At 42.7% G+C, this 21,198-nt stretch overlaps 1 protein-coding gene across 1 annotated transcript in view; it reads right to left on the reverse strand.

The window, feature by feature from the left end:
- The window catches only part of KCNQ1 (potassium voltage-gated channel subfamily Q member 1), a 276,868-nt gene that overhangs the window by 67,788 nt on the left and 187,882 nt on the right, over positions 1 to 21,198 (reverse strand). The window contains 4 exon segments of the mRNA XM_033173022.1: positions 10,023 to 10,084; positions 11,631 to 11,677; positions 13,267 to 13,361; positions 17,718 to 17,793. Coding sequence (XP_033028913.1) covers positions 10,023 to 10,084; positions 11,631 to 11,677; positions 13,267 to 13,361; positions 17,718 to 17,793 — 280 coding nt within the window.

The following is a 21,198-nucleotide window of genomic DNA, read 5'->3' on the forward strand; positions in this document are numbered from 1 at the left end:
CTTACTGCCCTTTAACCAAAGCAGCTGCGTAATGCATTAACTGTTACAAGATGAAATACACTATTTGATTTAAGATTGAGGAGGGGAGACAAGGAGGAGGAGAGCCAAAATCCTACTGCAGCAGTTTGGTATTAACTGGCTTTGACATAAATTGCACGTGGCGTAGACCATCTGGCTTAAGAAACCAGGCAGAGCCTGGGCTGTCCTAGGATACTCCACTTCTTTCCGTGACTGACTGTAATCAGGAAGAAGCAGGCTTTAGCAGCAGAGATTTGCTGCAGGTACCAGTGCCAGCATACACAAAAGAGGCTGTGCTTGCTTTCAGGCACTGGGATATGGTCCACTTTAAAGAAAACTTTTTTGTAGAATATATGATGGTAGACAGTAAATAATTTGCCTTGATTAAAAACAAGCAACAAAGCTGCATCCCTCTCCCTTGCAGTTGGGGGGGGGGAAGTGAGCAAAACTGAGCCTAGGGCTTGCCGATCGGAAGGTCGGCAGTTTGAATCCCCGCGACGGGGTGAGCTCCCATGGCTCGGTCTCAGCTCCTGCCAACCTAGCAGTTCGAAAACAGGTCAAAGTGCAAGTAGATAAATAGGTACTGCTCTGGCGGGAAGGTAAACGGCGTTTCCGTGCGCTGCTCAGGTTTTGCCAGAAGCGGCTTAGTCATGCTGGCCACATGACCCGGAAAAACTGTCTGCAGACAAACGTCGGCTCCCTAGGCCAGTAAAGCGAGATGAGCGCCGCAACCCAAGAATTGTTCGCAACTGGACTTAGCTGTCAGGGGTCCTTTACCTTTACCTTTAGCATTTGTAAATGTAGATCTGAACTGTGAATGTGAAAGAGCAGGAATGTTTTTCTCACTTGTACTTTCTGGGGAACACTGATGGGATTCTGCCATGGTGAGAACAGGATTCGTTGCGCCTGAGTGACTTTAAGCAAGCCATTTCCTGACCCGAGAAAAGCCCAGAACCCAACATCACTAGAATTTGTGCTCTCTCACCCATATAATTCATTTTGTTGACGTAGCTAACTAGCTACAGCAACTTTGGTATACTTTCAAAAACAAAAATACACCAGAGTTTAGCAAATGTCATGGTCTAATAAGCAAAATGCCTTGCTTATTACTGAAAACCTTGACAAATATATTAAAATGCCCACCCTGGCAAATTAATGACTGATAAGTACATTTTTAAAAGCCTTGCTCTGAATCTTTGAGGTGCTGCAGACTTTCTTACTGCATGCTAGCACATTATTATTCTGCAGGCTGTCACACAGGATCATAGTGGATTTAGGATTTTACTCTAGGGCTCTGGGGCACATTATTCAGTGCACCACACTGCGTGTTTTACAGTGCAATATTATACATGCTTGTCAAAAGCAAGCCCCGTTAGGTTTAGTAGGGCCTGAGTCCTCAAAAAGGGGTGTTTTGTGGGTGTGGCAGGACAATGCAGGAGGAGACTTATCTCTATTCCAAACTGCATTCAGCTCAGTCAGATGACATTGCAACTCTATTTTAAACATTTGTTTTCCCTTTTCCTGGTTTGGGTGTCTCAGCCAGCAGAAGCCCTGCTGCTGAATGGAGTTTGTATTAGGTAGGGCTGTCGCAAACAGTGTCTGAATGGAAACTGCTGATACCCAGGAAAATCTGGATGTATGGCAACCCATGTTTGAAGTGTAGAATTTGGCGAATCAGCCCCCCTGAAAAAAAGGGGGGGAAGTGGAACAATTTTATCCAAAAGCTTGTTTTCCCCCCAGATTTTGCAAAGAAATGCTCACCAGATTTTGTAGGGGAAAACTATACATACATAATTTACGACAGTATAACTTTTATGTTGACTTTCTATCATTTTGATTGCTAAACACATGTAAAATAAGTATTGTCATCAATCCAGAGGTCACATTAACCATGTTTGGTCCGTTTCTGCTTGTTTGAAACGCCAAAGAATCTGTCAGATTTTGACTCCACCCGCCGCCACCCCTTTCCCGGAATTTTCTTTTGTTAGTCACATTGTGAATGTGTCATGTGTGTGAGGATCTGCCTTTGTTTGCAAATAAACAAAAATGGTGGCATTTAATGGAAGCCAAAAATATATGTGAAATGCATCCTTGTTTTGGAACAGCACTACCAAACATCTGTCATCCCAATAAAGACTCTAGAAGTAGAAAGGTAGAGAAGAAAAGAAGAAATAAAACTTATAGATAAGCTCACATGCAGTATAAAAGAAGGATCAAATGATTCAGTCTCCCTTTTTGCCAAATCATAGTGCTGCAAGAACTCTGGGCACACTAAACTATAGCTAATCTAAGTAATGACCATGTTCTTTTATACCAAAGCAGGTGCCTTTTCAGTATTTTTTACTGTGAGTCAGGTGTTTGTCTGTTCAGTGCTCCACTCATGAGAACATATTGGGGTGCCCCTATTATCTTAGCCGCTGACCTTCTTCTGTAACGCATGGGTAATGTTGCTGACTCACCTTACAGGACTGTTTTAAGGATTATTATCTCATATTTGACTGTAACCATGTAGGAAGAATCTGTGCTAATGCTGCAAAAACTGATTATTAAAATTAATCATTTTACCACAATGCCACAAAACCTTTATAGGGAATTTTGCACAATATTTGGCAACTTTAATTGAGGAAAGCATTGTTAGAAAAGAATACTCTCTCTCTCTCTCTCTCTCTCTCTCTCTCTCTCTCTCTCAACTTAATTTGACTTAGTGCTGATGAGCATTACAACACATGAAAGGGAGCAGAAATTAGTCTCCTGCTAGCTGGCTGTTTGAAGGGCTAGTCTGGAACTTCCTCATTAAGAAACAGGAAAGAACCTAGCAATTTTCCATAACCGGATTGCTCTAAAACTACCTAAAGCAAGATAATGTGGTAAGTTTGTCTTTATCTCTTTGCTTCCCCTTGGCATTTTAGTTCCACTTCAGATCCCCATTCTTTGAAGATGCTATCTAGCTAGTTAGAAAGAGGCACAAGGACTCTGAATCATGATATGTATAGTCTAAGCACTTAACTAAGGAAATGTGCTGCCTGACACAGACCAAGAGAGCCATGACAGGCTAAAGGAATTTCCAGCTACAGAATTCCTTGCTCTACTGCATCTATTGTCTTAAAATTTCCAGAAATGGGACAGAAGCTTCATTTAGAGATTTCACACGCCTACGATCGTGGGGATGATAAATGCCAGGTATCTAAATACTTTATCAGTGGGGGCACTATTCAAAGCATACTTTTGTGAAATGATGCCAGCCTGCCCAAGCATTCTTCAGTCCTGCCTCAAAAGACCTAGAAACCAACTTATTTGCTAGTCAAATACTGGGCCCCAAATCTCTTCTCCCAGATATTTGTCCTTTTTATCTAATACTGTAGTACATTAAAACTATTTTTCCCTTTGACATTTACATTGACCCCTCCATTCCCCAATCACCTGTTTTTCTCAAGTGTCTTTCTTCACTTTGCTTAAGAGACTGGTATCATTTGGGATCTCTACTCAAGTATTTTATATTACCACTCTAAGTTAGCAGAGATTTCAGTTTGGCTGTGTCCCCTTTTAAGGCAGTGTTTGACATTATAAAAAGTACTAAACAAGGATGCATGAATTCGTGATTCATGTATATCATTATCTCCCTTTAAAGGTAAAGGTACCCCTGACCGCGGATGACTCTGGGGTTGTGCACTCATCTCATCTCGCTCTATAAGCCGAGGGAGCCAGCGTTTGTCCGTAGACAGCTTCCAAGTCATATGGCCAGCATGACTAAGCCACTTTTGGCGAACCAGAGCAGCGCACAAAAATGCCGTTTACCTTCCTGCCGGTGCGGTACCTATTTATCTACTTGCACTTTGACATTCTTTTGAACTGCTAGGTGGGCAGGAGCTGGGACTGAGCAATGGGAGCTCATCCCGTCGTGGGGATTTGAACCGCCGACCTTCCAATCGGCAAGCCCTAGGCTCAGTGGTTAAGACCACAGTGCCACCCGCATCCCTGTATCTCCCTTTAAAGGTAAAGGGACCCCTGACCATTAGGTCCAGTCGTGTCCGACTCTGGGGTTGTGGTGCTCATCTTGCGTTACTGGCTGAGGGAGCCGCCATACAGCTTCCGGGTCATGTGGAAAGCATGACTAAGCCGCTTCTGGGGAACCAGAGCAGCGCACTGAAACACCATTTACCTTCCCGCTGGAGCGGTACCTATTTATCTACTTGGAGTTTGACGTGCTTTTGAACTGCTAGGTGGGCAGGAGCTGGGACCGAGCAATGGGAGCTCACCCCGTCGCGGGGATTCGAACCGCCGACCTTCTGATCAGCAAGCCCTAGGCTCTGTGGTTTAACCCACAGCACCACCCGCATCCCGTATCTCCCTTTAGGTGCCTCCATTATACACCTTTAGGCACCGGGTGAAAATGTTCCTCTTTAACCATGCCTTGGGGTGACTGACATCCAATGCCCTTTTAAAATGTGTTGTAGAAGGGAGGATTACTAGGTTGTCTTTATTTTTATTTGTATTATATATTTTCTGTTTTTTATATTGTGAACCACCATGAGATCTACGGGTATAGGACGGTATACACATTGGATAAATAAAGAATACGTATCGTGTTAAGTGGAGAACTCATATATCTTACTGTGGGAGAGATATACTTTTTTTGCTTTGCTTTCCACAGAAAGTGCTTCCTCTGTTGTTGCTTGCTTGTAAGGTCCAAATCTGCCCCTGAACAGTACTCCTCTTAGGTTAGCTTACTTGTTAAAAATATATATCTATAACAATCTATCTATCTGTTTCTCTCTCTCTCTCTCTCTCTATACACACACACACATACACAAAACCCCCAAAAACCTGTATGGTTTTTCTATCTCACCGCTTTTAAACCATAGATTCCATAGCTGTTGGTAATCACATTCTTCTTGACCAATAACATTCTCTTTGGCTAGTAATCTCTCTTAAATCTTATCATTAACTTCACAAACACATCTGTCTTGCAGCATTTCCAAATGTCTTAGACACTTCATTTAATTTTATCTGATCAGCTACATCTACTGATACAGCCTCATCTTGTCTTAGTATTCTGTTATGTAATGTAAAACATACCACAATAAATACTTGACTTGGGGGGTTTAGTGTTCCGTTTAAACGTTTTGTAAAACACTGCATGTCCCCCACCCCTGCCCTTCATGTCTTTGGGACTGCAACAGATTTATCAAGAAATAACATGCACCCCTCTAGCAGTCACTGAGAACTTTAAACTCTAGCTGTTTCTAGAAAGTAATCTCATTAGCTAGAAATCATGAATAATTTTCCATATGTTGCTGCCAACCCTTCGCTGCACTATACTCAACCGTTTTCTACAAGATACAGTTCCATTTTCTCTGTCACCATCCTACAAAAACAACAAGCAAGCTCCATGCAGCCTAACAAGTAACAGGCTGCAGAAATAAAAATTAAAAATACAGTTGAAACTTCACCTTAACTATATTGAAAGCAAAAGGTCAAGTGTGAAGCATGGCTCCATCCCATAATACCCTTTAAACCTTTATTAAGCATTGTATTATCACAGGGGATTATATCTTGTTTCCACTCAAACTAACAGTTTCAGTGGTGGGAAAAGCTTCCAGATTCCTTCACAGTGAAACTCACCTACTCCTTTCTTCGTCAAATGTCACAAAGCTTTCACTGCCACAAAATCAAAGGCTCTGTGAAGTGTGAATTGAACATGAGAGAAACAGAATTTTCCTGCTGCATCTTCGGTTTTTGGCTGCATGGGGATATGAGCCCAGAATTGGGATCCAAAAGGGTGTTTAAGGTACAGCCAAGGGCTTGTACCTGCCCATGATTTGTAGCCCAACAACATATGGGGACCCGAGGCAGAGAAAGGCCCTGGTAGTGCTAACTTACAGAGAAAAAAACTTTGCCATGTACCTACAAACCGACTCCTCGTATTCGCACATGATTATTTATTTGTACCAGTTCTATGCTCACTGCATCCTGTGGCTTTCTTGGATGTAAACAGGCAAGAGACCAGTCCAGGTAGAAGCATCCAGGCATAAATGGCAGAATGTAAACATACACTGAGATGCACATCTTTTTGTTTTCAAAACCACTGTCTGGATTGGATATGGCCTGAAAAGCATAGCTTACTTCAGAAAGGAAATATTTTGGAAGTATACAGTAATTCCTTTTCCTCTTCTCTTGAGATGCTCTTCCTTCTAAGCAATCAAAAACTTGTAATGAATAAGTTCTCTGATCTTCTAACTCTTGTTTCACAACTGAGTCAAACTGTTAACTTGGATTTAACATCATTGTATAAACAACAAGCTGACTGAATGGAAGAATCTGAAGAGCCAGATTAAATGTCCTTGATATAAAAAATAAATTGCTGACAAGGAACCCTGTAAAATGTTGCTAAAGACTGTTGCCAGCAATGTCATCGTAAATCAGACAGGTTCTTAGAAACAGCTCCGTAGCTAACCTAGGTGATGATACAAAAAATAACCTATTTTTACCGAAAGAGGATTGTATGACAGCGCTTGACATTCCATCATACCTCTTACCTGGCCTACAATCAAGATTCTAATATTGTTCTCTCCCTCCCCCATTCTTTCCTTTGCTTGAGGAACACTAAAATCACTTCATTTTACAGGGATGATGTACACAAGGCACAAGAAACAGGGAAGGAAAGGCAGTAAGAAAGAGCTGGATTTTCCTTTCTCTAGAGAAGATTCCACTGCAAGCTACAGCCTCTAGTATTCTGCAAGAATACTAGACTGGGCAAAATGGCACCCTTGTGTATGATCACAGAGTTGGAAGAGACTAATACAGATCCCTTCTGTGAGGCAGAGCTATCCACCTATCACCCCTTCCCCCCAATGGATCCATGGGATCTGAATCAGAGATGAAACAAAGGGCAAGTATCTTTTGACATGTTACCTCCTTCACATCAAGGAGTTGAGTTCATGACATGGAGGTGGAAGCATCAGTTGCAACACCTCAGTATAGTTCAATCACTTCCCCATGCACCCTATTTTACAAAATAAAGATGAGAAAATGTTGCATTCACAGTCTCCTCTAATGATCCCTATGAAAAAAAAAATCTTGGTTTTTTTCTGGGTTGAAAACTGTTGAGGTTTCAGAAAACTTAGAAAAACAAAATTGATTTAATTGTTGAAAGAGGTTCGCCCCTCCTTTTAAACTTCCTCCCTGCAGACTCAGTGTACCAAGCCTGGTTACTTCCTGAATGAATACAGGCTGCTTTTTATATATGTAACCTAAAACTCTTTGGCATAGTTACAGAACTTAAGAGAAAAAGGGGCTAGAAGCTACTACTTCCCTAAGCATTGCTGCAGCACTTTAATTTCTAAAGAAAAAAAATTCTTTCCTCCCTCTGATACCCTCCACTTGCGTGTGTGTGTGTGTGTGTGTGTGTGTGTGTGTGTGTACGCACACACACACAATATCACACCATGGAAAGACTAGCTGACTGTTTTCCTAGCCCTTCCCAGTTTTCTTTGAAGACTGTGTAAGGCCCATAATGAATCCGTTTCTTCATGCCCTAGTTCAGCTTGCCCTGCTGGCTTTTAACTCAAATAGTAATTGAACTTGGAAGGAGACCACTGTGGATGAGATGGAACCTGTTTCTTTCATTCCAAAGCAGCCTTCCTTCCTGATCATAGCTCCTGTCGTTTCTCCTAATAAATCTGAATCATCTTTGCTGTGCCCACAGGTATCTAACAGGCACAATGAATAGGGAATAGGATGCAGGATTACATGGGCCCTTGGTCTGATCCATAAAGGGCCTTTATGTTCACGATTCCTGACTCGACAGAGCAGTACTACTTCAGTTCAGCCAGGCTCTAGAAGCCATTTCAGTGTTCAACTAATTCTACTTATGAGATCTGTTTCCCCAATATTCTGTTGGTAGAGGATGCCAGGTAGGGGGATGATCGCTCTCTTGTGATTTTCATGGACCTGAGATGTGATCAGTTTTTGTTTGCTCTGTTCTCCATGCCTTCCTATAAGAGACTTCTACATGTGCATTGATAGGTAATTTGCACTAGTGGAAGAGGGCTGTTGCCTTGAAGCCTTGCTTATGGGCTTCCTAGAGGCTTCTGATTTTATCCTTTTTTATATGAGACATGAGAGCCATAGAACCATTTTAAAAATAAAAATATATCTTCATGTACTAATTTATCATGACTACAAGGAATTATTACAGTAAAATAAAACCACTTATATATATTTTCTATAGACATATCATCCCCCCACTCTATCTAGGCATTCATTTATTCTCATTTTAACTTCACCTTAGATGTAAGAAGACTGCACACAAGAGTGGTGTGGGCTTAGCTTCAAATCCTGCTTTCGTCATGAGTTTATTTTTTAAAATGCTAGACAAAACAGGATTTGAATTATTTAAAAGAATACTGAATCACTTCAAGTTTGTAGGCCTCTCTGCATGTTTTATTACCTACAGGAACACAGACATAAACAAATAGTTCCCAGAAAAGTAGTGTACTTAAAAAGCAAAACAAAAACACCATTGTTTATTTGCCGGCAGCTTACTAATATTTCCCACTTTTAACTTTTGTTTTCAGGATGCATTCTACAAAACTGTGAAAACACATTCTAAATATATGTAGGGGTTTTCTGAAGTTGAACATATTTTTCTCAAATCGTAACTCACAAGCTAGCATTTTAATAATTACAAAGTCAAATCATCCATACAGTCACTGTGGCCATTATTTCATCCAGCCAGATCTAATTTACATTTAATAACAACGTGGCTTAATGAAACGTAAGAGCCTAGGTCAGCAGCATCAGACTTGCTGGACAGCTATCAAGGGCAAGATGCAACACCACTTTCCTCTACTGGGGAACAAATATTGGGGAAACGAGGTAAAAGTGGTCAAAGGCACGAGTCTCTGCAATGACAGGTGGATCTTATAAAGACTCATCATCAGCTACTTTCTCCCTGCTTACCTGTTAAATATGAAAACACACACAACACACATGGTCATATTTCAACATCGATTCCATTCCTGCTATATCACTGCCTCCAAGAGGGGAAAAAAGAATGGTCCTGTGCCAAGTGATACTGCCTAGATTCTGATCAGTTCCCCTTGCTTCCATGGCCATCTCTGCTGAAGTGAAGCATGCCTGAGGTATGTTCCCTGCATCACAACAGTGTACCCTCCCACCACCTTGGTTGCTGCCATCATCACTGTCACATACATAACAGTGTAGGAGATTGTCTCTCTTGTGGTCATAATGAGCCGACTGTCTCATTTGGTGTCCTACCAAAGTTTTATAACTTCCTTCCTCTATCCTTGCATCACAAGAATTTTTTTGGCATGAATCATAGCCACGCAGGGAAATATGGGGGCTGATGCCAAATGTTGTTGCTTTTGTTGATGAAGTGGTAGTTAAAAGTTCACGGTTACGGAAACAAAAGCAGCACTTGGTCCTTGTTGAAGAGAGGGGAGAGGGAAGACTCATGTAGGTCAGCAATGTTGGCGGCACAAAGCAACAACATGAGATATTTTATTCTTGAAAAGTAATTTCAGTAGTATGGCTTCAGGTGTCTTGCAACTGGGATGTTTTATTATTGTAGGAAATAAGAATATTTTAGCAGGCAGAAAAAAAAGCCTGTTATGACAGCCGAACTGAAAAGTCAGGTAATTTTAATTGACAGCAATCACAAGCAGTCCTCAACTTAATAGGAACATCAACTCCATTTGCAGGTGTAATAAAATACTACATATCACATTCCTCTTTGCTAACAAGGAAATGAATTGTTTATTTGGAGTTATCTTTTTATCCCCAACAAAACAAAGTTGATTTTTAACTTGTGTTTATACATATAGGCTCCTGAATTACATGTTGCAGTGCCTTAACTGAGATCAGCCTTAACACACTTATTTAAAATATATACTGGCAAAGGCAATAGAATGTTTGTTTGTTTGTATGTATGCTTATTTTTGAAAATGTAGAAAGGCACAATACTTTGACTGATTGAGGCCTACCTTGTCTTCAACTCTGTTCAGCCGGGAACCAATTGTATTAGTCCCTCGGTCTTTGTTTTTTTCTGTGTAAAAAGGAACATTTTTAGATGAATATCAGTGTTACAATAGTATAGAATGAAACCATGTGACTGCATTTAACTAGCCTACCAGAGCTACTTAATTGAACGCTGCTGACAGATGGATAATTTTATTACATTAAGAGTAGCTTTTTCATAGTATTGACCCAAGCCTTCCCTTTTAATGGCTTCAAGTACAGAGTGCTTTCTGCCTTCATACTATGCTTTAAATCATCAGAAAAATTAATACTACATTCAATTTAGCAAATGTCAATTAAATTAAAGAATAATTTAGCTAAAAAAAAGTACTACAACAGGAGCTGGCAACAGCACAGACCCTGATATGTATTTGTATGCTTATAGGTGATCACAATGCACAACTTTGACTTGCTGCTCTGAATAATCCTTGATATTATGTGTCTCTCATGAAATATGAACAATGGTTACCAATTTGCTTACAGTGGAAGCATACACATAGCCTGGTTTCAGTTATAGAAGGCAAGGAATAATGAACACAAGTCGTTTAGTGGATGGCTCCAGGAATGCCCTAGGTGCAGTTGTTACAACACTCACTCACTCACTGGCAAATATTCCCCTGTGTGCTAAAATATATACACATATCCTTTATTTATTCAGTGACTAAAGAGGCTGAAACAATTTCCCAACTCTCTTGCACATTTCATATTTGAAATTAGGTAGAAATGTCTAGTGGGGCAACAGAACGGAGGCAGCACCCTGGAGGAAGCATTACTGCTGCTTAGTAGGGTGGGGCAGGATGGCAACGAGGCTAAGGCAGTGCGGGCTCATTGGCGGAGCCAGCCGACACTCCTAGCAGTGTGTCCACACCGCCCCAACCTTGCAGCTACCCTGCCACACCCTGTGCCAACAGTGCCCACACTGCCCCATCCAGAGTCTGCCAGGAATGGATAGCACTGGACTGAAACCCTGAAACCTGGAGTGCGGCGTGATAGGAGCAAGTTTATTTTCTCCCTCCTTTCAGCTAAGAATCAGGGCAATGTGAGGGGTTTATCTGGCCATCAGCAGTATGGTGACATAGTCAAATCTAATTGGCTGTGTGCTAGTGGAAAGCCATCATGTTCACTGCATGATCCCTGATTAGCTGGGCTCAAACAGCAAAGAAGTCGTCTTCAAGTAAAAAGAAAAACATCTAAGCAACAGCGGATCAGGTATACAACAGCTCTGAACAAGTCCCTAAAACTGTGTGAAGGAGTGGATGATAGAGTTATATTTTATGCACCTCTTCTTGTGAATCAAGAACCTAATGATAGAAGATTCTGCATAGCATTAATTATGTTCTAGATATTTTCTAGCCTAACAGTTTAATTGTGTTGCAGCCTGCACAAAGTTGTTGGGCTGTGCTGCCTGGTTTTCCAAGTAAGGTTAGGCATTTGACCTCTTTATTTTCAGTTCCTAACAAGATATTTATCAAACAAAACATTTAAGTACTATGCATCTACCCTGTGCTCTGTATCGTATGGAAGAGTAGCAATATTTAACACACAGCATATATATGTTTCTAATGGAGACTTACCTGAGACAGAAATAAACAGTGATGGCTTCCCTATAGATTGGTCCAACCTGATGAGAAAGAAAGTGTATCAATAAACAAGATAAAAATGTCTTCAGATTTAAACAGGGGAACTGAATAACAACAGTTGTTGCTTCTCTAGCCCCACCCTATGAAGAAAGAAACTCTTGCATAGCTACTGGCTCACTTCTAACGATCCTTTGAACATCCATCTGGGAATGTCAGAGAGACTGTCTGATCCAAATAGGTCTATGTCTTCAGTCTGCTAATGCTTTCTAAAACTGCACTGGCAGGATTTCACCACTGAAGGAATTCAGCTTTTATTGAAAGAATTTGTGTGTGGAATTCAAAGGCTTAACTAAAAACAAGTCCACTGGAATTCATTGTTATAGATTGCTTATTCTTTTCCTGTTTGCTTTGCACAATCCTACCCATTTTTTTTAAAGCTCTGGTTTTTGTTCTGCCATACCCAAAGGCCCAGGAAACGTAACAGCCAACATGTATTAATTAATGCAGTGTATGTGTCCTTGTTCCTGAAGGCCTCACAACCACAGGCAGAAATGACATAGTATGTAAACAGTCCAGGGTCCTGCCATGCAGTCACATTTCCTAGCCCTGCTTCTATTGCAAAATTCTTGTTTCTTAATCCTGAGAGTGAATTTAGACAACGTTAGACAAATGCAAAGTTCCAATCCCATGTTTACCTCCTAATGCTTAATGTGGGGGACATGTACTGGGGGCATGCACTGGGGGAACCAGCAGGAAGGAGGGAATTGCTTACACCTTCCCTATACAACAAATTTCTGCCTGCAACCCTTTCCCTCAACCCCCTTTACCTGCTTACTCCCCTCCCAAAGCCCAGCTGGGGAAAGAGGCCTGTGAGAAGGATTCGTGTGGGAGATTGGAGATGTGGAAGGATGCTTCTTCTTCCCTGTATCATCATTAACTAGCAAATGAATGCTTCCTAGCCTAACATGTCTTTTCACCTTGAAGGGCTAAGTAGCCCTTCAAAACCCAGTCATCTCCACACCATCCCTCATTTCTGTTTTCACCCTGTCCGTGTCCATCATCTCCTCGGCACACATCCTTGCACAGATGCTATGGCTGACATCTTTGATGCCTTACCTCATTCTGTTACCCAGATTGCTGATCCATATCTGTAGGCCCATTAGAGCAGTTGACAATTTCTCTATTCCAGTGGGTGGGGAGCTTGTGGTTCTTCAGATAATGTTGGATTCCAACTCCTTTCAGCCATGACCACTGGTAGCAAAATGGCCCCCTCTGCCACCGGCTGAACCCTTGCTTGCTGGAGTTGTGAGGAGGTGGCAGTTTTTGGGGAGATTGTGTGAGATTGTGGTTGCTAGAAGCCGCCACTTTTCCTCGCTTCTCTGGTGGTAGGGGCAGGGACAGGTGGGGCGCCCACAGGGGCACCACCCCTCAGGATTCCTCTGTCTGAGGCAGTTGCCTTAGTCGGGCTTATGGGTGGGCCAGCCCTACTGGTGGGGAGTTGGAGCTCAACAACATGTGGAGGACCACAGGTTCTTTACTGTTGCCTTGATTTTGCAGGATTCACCATGCAGATATTATTTTCCAGAACTACTTACAGTATCTGTTTGTGCAGCTAAATTCTGTTCCATACCTTCTCTGAAGCTCTTTTATTCGCACCATTAAGTTGAGATGTCCCTGAGAGTATTGTTCTATAACGTCACGTACATCATATGGCTTTCTAGCTTGCTGTAAAAATAAGAGAGAATTAAATACTTGTTAAAAAAATTCACTGCAGATCACATATACTCGATCGACGACAGAAAGACTTAGAAGTTAACTTTTTTCTTTCTGTGCTGGCACACCATGTCAACTTACAACAAAGCTTAAAAATAATCAAACCTAAAGGAGAGAAAACTTCCAAAACAAATAAAACAACAAAAGTGGAAGAAGAAATCAACTGCAGTGCAAAAAACACTGGAAAAGAAGATGGTGGCAAAATCAGACATTGATCAGGCCAAAGGCCTGCCAGATGAAGGGATTTCTTGTGGCAGGTAGTACAACAATAACACAGAAGGCCCTCCCATGCATGGCAGGGGTGCACTTACCACAGTGACCATGGCCATTCAGAATCAAGCCTGTTCCTTCTGGGATAGGTTTTTGGTTATTCTAAGGCAGCCTTCCCCCAATATGGTGCCCACAGATGTTCTGGAATACTAGTGCTGTGCTGGCTGGGGCTGATGGGAATTGTAGTCCAAAACATCTGGACAGCAGCAGACTGGGGAAGGCTATTTTAAAGTGTGATAAAATGGTGGGAGTTGGCATTCATACAGATTTGTACTGCCCACCTGGTATTCTGCGCTTTGCCATACTTTTCTGGTTGGGAAAGGTGGTTTTAAGAATGCTTTAAAAACCCTTTCATAATTTTATAAATGTTTCAATAATTTTCCCCTTCTGCCTTTAAAACCAAGTGCTTTAGTAACCATAAATACAGTAGAAAAATTAAGGATGAAAAAAATAATAATGTAAACCAATGCATATAAAACACCTCTTAAAATTACCATAACAGATTTATACACTTGAAAATTCACTACTGTACCTTTAGGTCTCTTGCGCTACAAGCCAGTGGTATATGCAAGCATATGGAAAGCTAGGACTTGATCCACAGGCTGATTTGTTTTAGCACTGATAGTATAGCACACTGAACAAAATGGAATATTTAGTGCTATGGTGAGCTCACAGTCCAATCCTTAAGTAGGAGAGGTCCCACATGGCGCAGCAGAGCCCTGTTTGCTCCCTACACCATGTGTGTACCAGGCTGTTAGGGAATGGGAGACCAGTGTATGACTCCAGTCTCCCTGTCCAAGTCCCTTTGCTCTGCTTAGTCAAGGAACACAAGCTTCAAAGAGAAGCATTTTCCCTGGAGGAAAACAGAATGATGATGCGGCTCGCACACAGATATGTCACGTATAAACATCAGGGGTAAAGCTCCCTAGGATACCTAATCACATGCAATACATATTACTAGTAAAACCAAATATAGTTGATAGGTTTTGGAAAATGTCATTTATCCAGACACGAGTTAAGTAGTTTTTAGTCCCATTTAGATCAGGGACTTAGGCAAGTGCTCAACTCTCTGGCTTAAATCAATGGGACTTAAAAGCACTTCAGCCGGCTGGAATGTGCCCCCTGGGGAAAGCTATGCACGTCTTGAAACACCTCTGCATGTCCCAAAGTGACCCAGTAAGCATCATTGGCCAAGTGGGGATGCGGATTTGGGCCTCCCCAGTCCTAGTCCAGAATTCAACACACTTTACAACATTGGTTCCGGCTGATGGTTTTGTGAATTGTGTAAAGTTGCATGTGGCAAGGACAGTTGCAGCTGATTCAAATAGCCATTTTAATGTGGAAAGCTCACAAGCTGTTGATGACTGCCCCTGCTGCCACACTTGCTTGTCTTTTTTGTATGTTAACATGGTCAAACCATCACTTTTTAAAAGAAACGTTTTTGTTGCGCGGGGTGGGGGGGATCCTTGCAAGTGCATTTCAAACAACAGAATTCACTGGCATTGTCTTGGCCAGTCACCATTAGGGATTGTGTAACTGCACACACACATTGCTTTGCAGTCCCCAGCCCTTAATATTGATGGCAACAAACTTCCTGCACTGTGTTTCCCATTACCTATTGTTTGCTTTATTCCCCCCTTCCCCTTTTCCAATTAGGAACACTGCTGATGGTAATAATTACATTAAATGAGTTAGAATTTTCTGCATAATGTGCAGGAAAAGTGTTTGCAGAAGGCACAGCAGAGAATGGCATGCATTAAATATGTGCACAGCTGCTGCTTACTGCTCCTACTATTTGGTTGTGTGCGCAGCAGCTGCATGGCACGGTGTTTCCCTCAGAGTCAGAATGGGAAAGAAAAGAGGGAAGTTCAAGCTGCAGGAAATTCTGAGGAGTATAACCAAACAATGGCCAAGTACAAGCGTGTGCAACATTCTTTGAAGTACAAAGAACTTTGAACTATCTTGTTTGCCAGAAAGCCCTCTGAAGTGATTACAGAAAATTACATACACAATTCCTGATTGATAGTAAGGTAACTGAATTACGTATAAAGTACAGCACAGTTTGCGGTAACACTTTGAAATATAAAGCTATAAATACATCAAGAGCGTCTGGTGACATCATTGTAAAGCCACAACAGACATGTCAGTTACCCCCGTCATCAATGGAACTCCAAAATAAACTTTGTTCACCACGTACAGCAGCTTTTCGTACTCATTTTCAGTATGAAGTACATGGGTACAAGACAACCTATCCTGCTAATGAATGCATTATCTTAAAAAAAAAACCACTTCTAAAATCTTGATAACAGAATTTGGATACTACAACTACTACTACCGGTGGTGGGAACCAGACCACACAGAAGCAGCTATAAAGGCAGCTTGCTGATGACTTTTTCCATAAACTTTGTGGAGTTTAGGGTGACCAGTGGTGGTGTGGCCAGGGACAGCTCATCCTGCTTCAATGCTTGAGGTGAAACGGGAATGTGCTGCCCCCCGACCCTGCTGCTATCCCACTCCCTCGCTGCTGCCCTGCCGCCAGTGCCTCTCTTACCTGTACTGCGTGCCACCGCCCACAAAGCGCTAGCAGTGGCACCGACTTCCGGTGAGATCTTGCACAAGTCTTGTGAGATCTCGTGAGATTTCGGTGACATCTCACCGGAAACTGGTACCGCTTCTCCACTAGCGGTGGAGGCAGCAGGGCAGGTGGCGGAGGCGAGGAAGGTGCTGCCTCTTTGACTTCTGTTGCTCAAGGTGGGCACTTCACCCTGCCTCATCACTGGGCCAGGCCTGGGTGTGGTACTAGAGGGTAAGTGCCCACCTGACCCAGGCAACCCATACTACCACTTGTCACCAATGTGACCTACAAGAAAGTGGATTTTTTTCCAGCTTCAGCCATACCACAGCAGTAATCCCCGCTTGCTTTACTTCTCATACCAACTTTCAAGACTATGTGGATGGAAAGAAGATCTATGTGGATGGAAAGAAGTGACTGAATAAGATTTTCAGTGGCTGGGGGTGAGGCACCAGTGTTCTGTATAGTTCCATGTCTGTCTCTCCACCTGAATGGCAAAATCAGAAGAAACTACGCAAATTTTAAAAGAAAAGGAAGTATGCAGTGTAGGAGAAAAAACATGCAAAGGAGAAATCACAGAAACCAGCTTTTCTTAAAACAGAAATTAGATGGCCTGAATGTAGAATTTTACATCTAATAAATGTGTCAATCTCCGTGTCTGAGCATAAGTGTTTAATGAAGGCTTGAACAGAATTATATAGAACTTGCAGGAGGTTACTAGTTATATTCCCATCACGTTTTCAAGGAACTCAATAATGAACTGAGTTGTTTTGACTTCCACATATGAATAGTGTGCAAGAAGTGCACAGAATAGAGCAACTTGCTCCCAAAGAACAAACACCTAAAAGCTTATGTGTTCATGGGAACACAGCCTATTGAGATGCCAGATTGCCAATAACTGAAATAGGCAATGGAAATCAAATGAACAGGATGTTGTAAAAATACAGCTAGCTGGTCCTCTCAGAGCAGGCTTTCCCAGGAGTATGTGCGAGAAAGGTGGCAGAAACCTTCTAGCACGCCTGCAAATTTCTATCCCAGCTTCTTATCAGGACCGCAGCAAATATGAGATAGAAACAAGGTTAAGGTAGTATGCTAATCTCTAGGCCCACTGAGTCAGCCTGACAATAATATACAGCTCAGAATTAATGAAGACATATGAGAATGTTTGCATTGCAAGGAAAAAGAGATAACAGAAGGTGAAAGGTCAAGTCCATTAGCAGAAAATAACATTTTAATTCATGGTACATTTCAGGAGCTTAGCCTGTTCCCAGTGCATCCACAGTTGACTAACCTGCTGCTAAACAACCACCCTATTCAAGAAGGGAGAGAATAGTGGGTGTAACTCACCATCACTAAAATGAATTGCCCTGGTCTTTCCTTTCTTAAGCCCACAAAAGGAACAATAATAAGCCCAGAAGAATAAAAGAGTTTATTTAGATAAAGCAGCTCACTATTCATCACCTCACCTGAAATTTCTTCTTTGCCACAAAATATTGCATCCGACGTATCACCTTAATGGCAGAACGGTGATGTTCTCGCAGGCTGTGGGAAAAATGAGAAGGGCGAGTCAGATGGAAAAGAGCATCTCTGCCCACATAATAATGATAATGATCCCCAGTAAGTGCTTTGGTAACAAGCGAATGTTTATGAAAGGGGCAACAATCCTTCCTGAGGACACAACGTGCTACTATTATTGTGACAAAGGACCAATCTACTAAAATCCAAAGTGTTTATCTCTACGATTTATACTAGAACTTAATGTCTTTCACGGTATTAAGTAGTGAGGAGTGTATGAAATCTACCCCTGTGTCAAATGAATCCATCCAGTTAGCTTTCCCACCCTTTCCCCTTCAAAAGTAACAGCTATTCATGTTGAAAAGGTAGAGGGTTCAGATTACTGTGCTTGCTGATGCACACGATTCTAGAAAACAAGCACCCTCACTTTTTATTTGAACCCCCCCTCCACCTGGCTTGATAAAGTAGGAAAGGGTGAGTGGGTAAAGCAACCCTTTATAAAAAGGTTTCCTCCCCCCCCCTTTCCCCCAAATCTATATATATAAAATAACGTTCAAGGTGGGTCGTTTGATGTAGCCGCAATGTTCCGTAACCGCTTGACCGATTGTCTTTGAATTTGGACACAACATTACATGCATATATGGGAGTGATCTTGCGTACCTGGATTGCAAATATACCACACCTTTCATAGGTACAAATATGATTTTACATAAAAAAATTACCCCCTCCAGTGGATGTTTGAAGGTATAGCACAGTCCACCCGTTTCTAGCCCCTCCTCCTCTTTTTCGACCGGCACTGCCAGCAGCCAATAGAAAGACAGATCACCCTAAGACATTGCCCGACCTGTGCAGACCTGCAAAGCGTTGTCCGCCATTTCCAACCTCACGCCGCCCATGCACAGAGTCGAGGCGCACAAACCGGTAAGCCCCCACCCACAAGTTGCTCCCTACCCTCGCCCACCTACATGGGCAGCGACTTTTACACAGAGCGAGCTTATTGTGTCCCCACCACCCCCTGTGCAGAACCGAGGGCCGAAAACAAAACTTTACCCCATTCCCACTTTGTGCCGCTTCCTCTGTCACCTCCACACAAGCAGTCTGCCAGAAAATCACGTCTCCGCAATTGCCGCACTTGCCTCGTACGTATCCACAGTCGCGGAGCCGAGGCACACAAACCATAACCCGCAAAGCCCCCCACCTCAAGTTGCTGCCTCCCGTTGCCCACCTCCACAGGCCGCAAGTTTACAACAATGGAAACACCACCTGTAAAGAGCAAAGGTGGAGAAAAAAGCCGCGGCCGCCATTTCCTCCCTCACCTCGCCCACCTCCACAACCAGGACACTGAAAAACAAAACTTACCCAAGTCCTGATTTTGGCCGCTTCCTCCGCCGCCTGCACAGAGCCACTCCACCACAAAAACACGCCTCCCCAATTGGCGCACTCACCTCGCACACATCCACAACCATGCTGGCCAAAAAGACAATTTTTACACCACCCCCCGCCCCCGCCTCCCGACGAAGCCTCCACCACGTGCACAGAAACAAGCCCACCCAAAAGCACCTTACCTGGCTACACCAGGGGTAGACAACCTAGGGCCCATGGCTGGGTACGACCCACTTGCCTTCTAAGTCTGGCCAATGGACGGTCCGGAAATCACCACATTTTTAAATGACTAAAATGAGCCCTTTTAAATAAAACGCATCTCTGGGTTATTTATGGGGCCTCCCTGCTGTTTTTACATGAGTAAAAGGTGTACTTTTATTTAAAATGGATCTCTAAGTTTTTTTATAGGACATAGGAATTCATTTATATTTTTCAGAAAACATACCCCGTTCCAAGGACATAGGAATTCATTTATATTTTTTCCAAAACATATCCTGTCCCACCACAAACACCTCCAAACTGCACAAAGACAACAACTACACATCAAAACACACTGCAGACATCCTACACTTCAACAAAATAAGGTATAAAAACCATACATTTCCTCTTTTTCACTATACTTCCTTTTCCAATCCACATTATTAGCCACAGCAACGCGTGGCCGGGTCAGCTAGTGTGTGTATACATGTATACATACACACACACACACACACACACACACACAGCATTTACGTATGCAATCATGATGAAGCATATCTAGAAAACTGAAGTTAAAATATTTGTCTATTTATTTTTGCATTCGACCTTTCCTTCAAGGTTCTCCATATAATATTCAAAGTCTGGCACACTGATTGCTGCACCACAGTACCGGTAGCTCTCTATTTGTTTTCAAAACACAAATACATGCAGTAACAAGGAGTCAAAAAGAATACTTGGAAAGAAGAATTTATGGTATAGTACAGAGACGTAAAGGGTTAAGAGTGCTACAAAGACCTCTGTTCAATTAGGAGGAGAACTAATCTAGAGTATGTGGTTTAAGAGTTGCATTCATGACTTCCGCTTGCGACGCCATTATGGGTGGTCGTGGGTCACTTCGGCTGCGAAGCACCCAGTTCATCCCGGGGGTCAGGAGCCCTGCAACCGCATAGCAGGGCTCCGGTTGGGGTGCGGGAAGAGCGTCCCGTGCCCTGGGCTCCCCGGCTGTGCCCGTTGTGGCTCCGAACCCTTCCCCCGCACCCCCTGTAAAGGGGGAGTGGGGGTGAAGGGACTACGGAGCCGGGCCATAGGGGAGAAGCCCCAACCGGGTTGAAATTGCGGCGGCAAAGCCTGTGATGAGCGTCTAAGTTCTACCTGTCATCAAGGAGCTGATAAGAACCCGGAGGCTGTGAGTAATTGATTGACTCTTTGTATTCCTGGAATGCTCTGGGGGAAGAAGAAAGGCAGCCCGCCTCCCTCCCTTCGGCTGCTGAAAGAAATTAACTCTTTAAGTGACTGCTGCCACAACAATCATTAGAAAGTATTTGGAATTTGAAAACTGAGTCTGTTGAGACCTCCCTTTGGGGGTTAACTGGGGGAAAAATATCTCCGTTTGAAGTTTTGGTCTTTATACTCCTGCCTCGGAGAAATGGCGGCGACTTGGAGTGTCGTAGGAAAAATTTGAAACAAAGGAAGGAAGAGACAGGAACTGAAATCTGACACTCACCCTCTCTCTCAAAATGCTGGACTTCGCGCTCACACTGGTATCGAACTCATATTTAAAGGATGAGGAAAAGCTCACTATTTTACAGATGGAATTGCTTGATCGGAAACTACAAGTCTTGAGTGGAATCATTTATAAAAAAGATCTACTTTCCACAGAGGAGGCTTTTCAAAAGTTCTATACAATGGAATCATGCCTTGGCAAAGAGCTGGGAGAGGCGCTTGAAAGATGGTCTGAGATGGCTGGGCAAAACCGGGAAAAGCAACGGGAAATGGGAAAACTTACAACATCCAGACCCCGAGGTGGCAGCTCGGGGGCGAGGGACATGGAATTAGAATTTTTACAAGAAG

The sequence above is a fragment of the Lacerta agilis genome, chromosome 1, assembly GCF_009819535.1.
Source record: "Lacerta agilis isolate rLacAgi1 chromosome 1, rLacAgi1.pri, whole genome shotgun sequence".
Classification (NCBI taxonomy): domain Eukaryota; kingdom Metazoa; phylum Chordata; class Lepidosauria; order Squamata; family Lacertidae; genus Lacerta; species Lacerta agilis.